The sequence below is a fragment of the Colobus angolensis genome, unplaced genomic scaffold (assembly GCF_000951035.1).
Source record: "Colobus angolensis palliatus isolate OR3802 unplaced genomic scaffold, Cang.pa_1.0 Scaffold204, whole genome shotgun sequence".
NCBI lineage: Eukaryota > Metazoa > Chordata > Mammalia > Primates > Cercopithecidae > Colobus > Colobus angolensis.
Window position 1 is genome coordinate 4,358,942 of NW_012115200.1, and position 4,307 is coordinate 4,363,248.

General features: G+C 58.2%; 1 protein-coding gene across 1 annotated transcript in view; it reads left to right on the top strand.

The window, feature by feature from the left end:
* The first annotated feature begins 40 nt into the window (after nt 1-40).
* The window catches only part of ADGRA1 (adhesion G protein-coupled receptor A1), a 40,235-nt gene continuing 35,968 nt past the window's right edge, over nt 41-4,307 (top strand). The window contains exon 1 of the mRNA XM_011941972.1: nt 41-247. Coding sequence (XP_011797362.1) covers nt 245-247 — 3 coding nt within the window. The 5' untranslated portion in view covers nt 41-244. The remainder of the gene's footprint in view (nt 248-4,307) is intronic.

Consider the following 4,307-nt stretch of genomic DNA (forward strand, 5'->3'; position numbering starts at 1 on the left):
CGGGGACCCTCCTCCCGCCCCGCTGACCGCCGCTGTCTTCGCAGATGGGAGCAGCTCCGGGACTGCGCCCGCCCCGCCACGGTCACCCTGAGGCCCGGGCCCGGGAGCGCGACCTCCTGGCCGCCGTCTGGGACTTTGACCTTCCGGAGGCCATGGAGGCTGGCGGGGAGCAGGGCGCGACCTGATCGCCTCCCCCTGGAGCCTCCTCCAGCGGCGCTCACGCTTCGGCAACTTTGCAGCGCTCATGGTGAGTACGGGGGTCCCGGGGGTCCTGCAGCTGGGGCTGGGCCGCTGGGGGGCTCCGCCCGTTCAGGGACTCCCAGGCTGGAAAAGTTGTGGAGTCGGGAGCTGGTGACCCGGCTTCCGTCCGGGCTCAGTGCCGGGGTGGGAGGCTGTATGCGGTGGGGGCCGGGGACAGGCCGCATGTCTTGGCGCCTCTGCTCCGGTGGCTGGGTGCTGGTCATACTAATGAGTTGCAGGCATACAGCAATGTCGAATCATTTAATCAATGGAGGTGACGTCCCTCCCACAGAGCGAGGGAGCCCTGTGAAAACCTGGTCTGTGCCTGGGCTGAGGTCCCTGCCACCCCAGGCCCCTCCAGCCTGGTCACCAGGCCCCCCCCACGCCACCATGCCAGCCCCTTGCCATCAGAAAGTTGATGAAAGGCAGTGGGGACAGACGTAGGTGGGCTACAGTGGAGGCTGTGGCGGAGAGAAGGCGGCCGCACACAGGACAGGCACGGGAAGGGTGTTTCACAGGGAAGGGGCTCGTGGCTGGCAGCTGGCTGGAGCCGCAAGCGGGACCCATCCTGAGTCCCTCCCTGAGGCTCCAGCAAGCTTTTGCTGCAGTTGCTGAAGGTCTGGGCTCCGGAAGGGCTGACAGCTGAGTGCACAATGCATTCTGTGTGCTGGTAAGGGGCAGCTGACAGGCGGTGGGGACCCAGGGCACGTGCAGAGAATGCCGATGGCCCCAGAATGTGCGGCTGCCACAGACGCGGGCTGGCGTGCCTCGGAGCAGACCCAGTGTTCCCTGTGTAAGGAGCCATCCGTCTGAGTCACTTGTTCATTTTCTTCTTGTTCCATTCAAAATGTCCAAGCAAGAGAGATGCCTTTGCCAACATTCAGTATCATCTTCCAGCGGCTGCTTCACCCTGAGGCTGGCTGAGGCCTCTGCACTTACCTTTCAGACACCTGACAAGGTTGCGTGTCCAGCACCAGCAGCACCTCAGGGGGCAGCAGGCCGGCCCCAGGGCTCCTGCCCACCCCCGGGCTCCCACCAGCCTCAGGAACCATTGCTGTTGTCCCACAGGTGCCACACCCAGCCCAGCCCTAGGCCTCCCAGTTGGCAGAATCTGTGGCTTTTCAGCCTCAAATTCAGGCCCTTATTTGCAAAATGGAAAGCTGTCATTGACAGAGGACAGTGAATGGAGAAGGGCTTCTGAAGGTGGGGGTGCTGCCGTAGCCCGGGGATCCGTCTCATCCCCTTCCTCGCCTCCTCCTCTCTAACTCTTGTTCCTTCTCATCCCCTTCCTTGCCTCCTCCTCTCTAACTCTTGTTCCTTCTCATCCCCTTCCTCGCCTCCTTCTCTCTAACCCTTGTTCCTTCTACGAAAAACTGTGCAGGGCCCTCCCCAATCCAAGAAGGGCACCCGCCCGTCACAGGCTGAGCCTGTTCGTGCAGTGTCCTCTCAGCTCCGGGCTCCCGGTAGAGCTTCCTGCTACCACCTCCTCGGCCCAGGGCCACCCGGTCCCAGCTGGCCTGGCAGCCCAGAGCTCCTGCTCACCCAAGACTGTGAAAGCCTGTTGAGTTCGATCTGCCTGGAGAGTGTGGCATTTCAGCAGCTCACTGGGTTTTTATTCACAACAATTAACATTTGCACCTGAGAGAATCTCTGAAAGGGACAGAAAGTGGGTGGCGTTGCCCTCCTGTGCTACATCAATCTGGTACAGTACTTTTCTGCATGTGTCTCCAAGTTCACAGTGTAGATACCTGGGCAGGCTCACCCCATGGCTGTGGGGTCTTGGGAAGGAAGCCTGGAGGCCGTGGCCAGGGCAGGGTGGCCCTGACTCTGCCTGTCCCATTGCTGCGCTCTGGGGGACTCCTGACCCCTGCCAGGGGCAAGTTGACTGCTAAGCTCCCAAGTGTAAGGGCATAGGGCACAGATCACAGGTCAGATTCTCTGGTGGCACCGCTCCTGGCTGTGCACGAAGGCATGAGCCAGCCCTGGATTCTGAGCTGCTGTCCAGCGGGTTGGCTGGCCCAGGCCGTCCTCCCGAAAGGCTGGTTTGTCGGCCCATGGTGCTCTACAGGATGGACCATTTGCTCCCCTCTGGAGGACCTGCAGGCCACGTGCCCAGTGGTTAAAGCTGGGGCACCTCCTTCCGCAAGCTGTGTCTCCGTCACCACTGTTAACAAGCAAAAGCAAACGTGAACTTGCCTCTGTCTCCGCAAGGGGTGCCGTCAGGACTTAAGTTCCAGCAGGCTGCGAAATGGAATAGGTGTCCCTTTGCACCCTGTAACCTCACACTTAACCCGGGGAACAGTTGTTCTCGAGGAGAGCCAACTGTCAGTCTTTGGAATTAGATACAGCTGCAGAGCTTTTGCCTTCCCTGTGACCCTTTCCCTCAGAGGATGGGAGTCTGGTGGCCTCACCCTCAGCACAGACTCTCGCTCTCCTAGTAACACTGTTTGTGGCCAGAAATTAAACAGAATAATAAGATTGGCATGACTGATGTGGTGTGGTGTGTGGTGTGGCTGGTGTAGTGTGGTTTCTGCCAGATGGGGTGGTGTTGGCTGGTGTAGTGTGGTTTCTGTGGGTTGAGGTGATATGGGCTGGTATAGTGTGCTTTCTGTGGGAGGGGGTGGTGTGGCTGGTGTAGGGTGGTTGTGGGGTTGGCTGGTGTGGCTGGTGTAGCGTGCTTTCTGTGGAATGGGGTGGTGTGGGTTGGTGTAGTGTGGTTGCTGTGGTTTGTGGTGGTGCAGGCTGGTGTGTGGTTGCTGTGGGAGGGGGTGTGGTGTGAAGATGTCGTCTGGCCCTTTGTCGCTACTTTCATTCCACAGTTGCAATATTTAGGTGCAGCTGGGGGCATGAGCTCACCCTCCCTCAGTGCTCAGCCCCGTGCTGGTGGCACCACTGCTGGTCAGCATCTGTGTTCTGTGTGGTCACCTGAGAGCTGCCAGCTTCCTGTGAGTAGGGTGGAGGCTCTCAAAGGAGACTCGACAGAGCCCCTTCCAGCTCTCAATTCAGGGCTGACTCTGGGTCATTGGAGGTGCTGTTTGCTGCAGCCTGCGGGTTCCCAGTGCGTGAATTGAGTGAGAGGCCAAGACTGACCTGCTCCAGCTTGGGCTGGGGGACCCTAGAGACCTGGTGTGTGTGGGGAGCTCCTTGGGTCTAGCACTTCATTTCCCACCTTCCGAAAGGACAGGTGCCTTCGAAACCGCCAAGGAGACGCGGCGGGTAGCTGAAGGGTGAAGACCTCCCACTGGAGGGTGACAGGCTCAAGGTCAAGGCCAGGCTCCTGGCCCCCAGGAAGGGGAGTCTCGGAAGCCCAGAGTGAGGAGGAGCCTGCAGCTGCTCCCCGAGGAGGGCCCGCCCGAAATCCACCTGAAGAGAACCAGGATCAGGTCCTGGCCACCAGGCGGGTTGTGGGAGTTCCGGAGCTCTGAGTTTTGAGGAAGTACGTGAGCCGCCTGTGGTGGGTTTATCTCTCCTGCAATTTCACCCCACAGCCTCTGCCAGGAACGGGCGTTCAGGAGATGGGAGGGGCCTGGGACGCAGGGCCTCTCCCAGGGCGTAACGATGGTCGGTCACGTTTACGAACATTTCAGAGCCGTACTGAGTTCTTCTCACCTGGCTGCTTTTTAGTCTAATATCTAAATTACTAAAAATGGCTACGGTCTACTTCCTTCATCTCACGGATGGAAAGCTTGTCGTCCCACCTCACATCTTCCCGAAAATTAAGAACTTTAAACAAGTAACTACCAGTCTAGAAAGAAGGCGTCTGATATTTTAACACATTTTTTTCCAAATCTCTTCAAAATTTCACTAGCCCATCTACCCCTCCAAGAAGAAAATCATAACACACCTTACAAACGTAACACCGACAACAGGTCATCTGTGCTCTGGAGGAACGCATTCTTCGCCTCTACCTTCTGCCTTTCCCCTGGAGCACATCCGTGGAAAGTCGACAGATCCGTAGAGCCAGTTATTATTTTAAAGGCAGACGAGGGAATACATCAGGCTCTCAGGAAATCAGTCTTTGTTGGCACAGAACCAGGAAGTAAAACAGAGAGAACCCAAAAAAACAA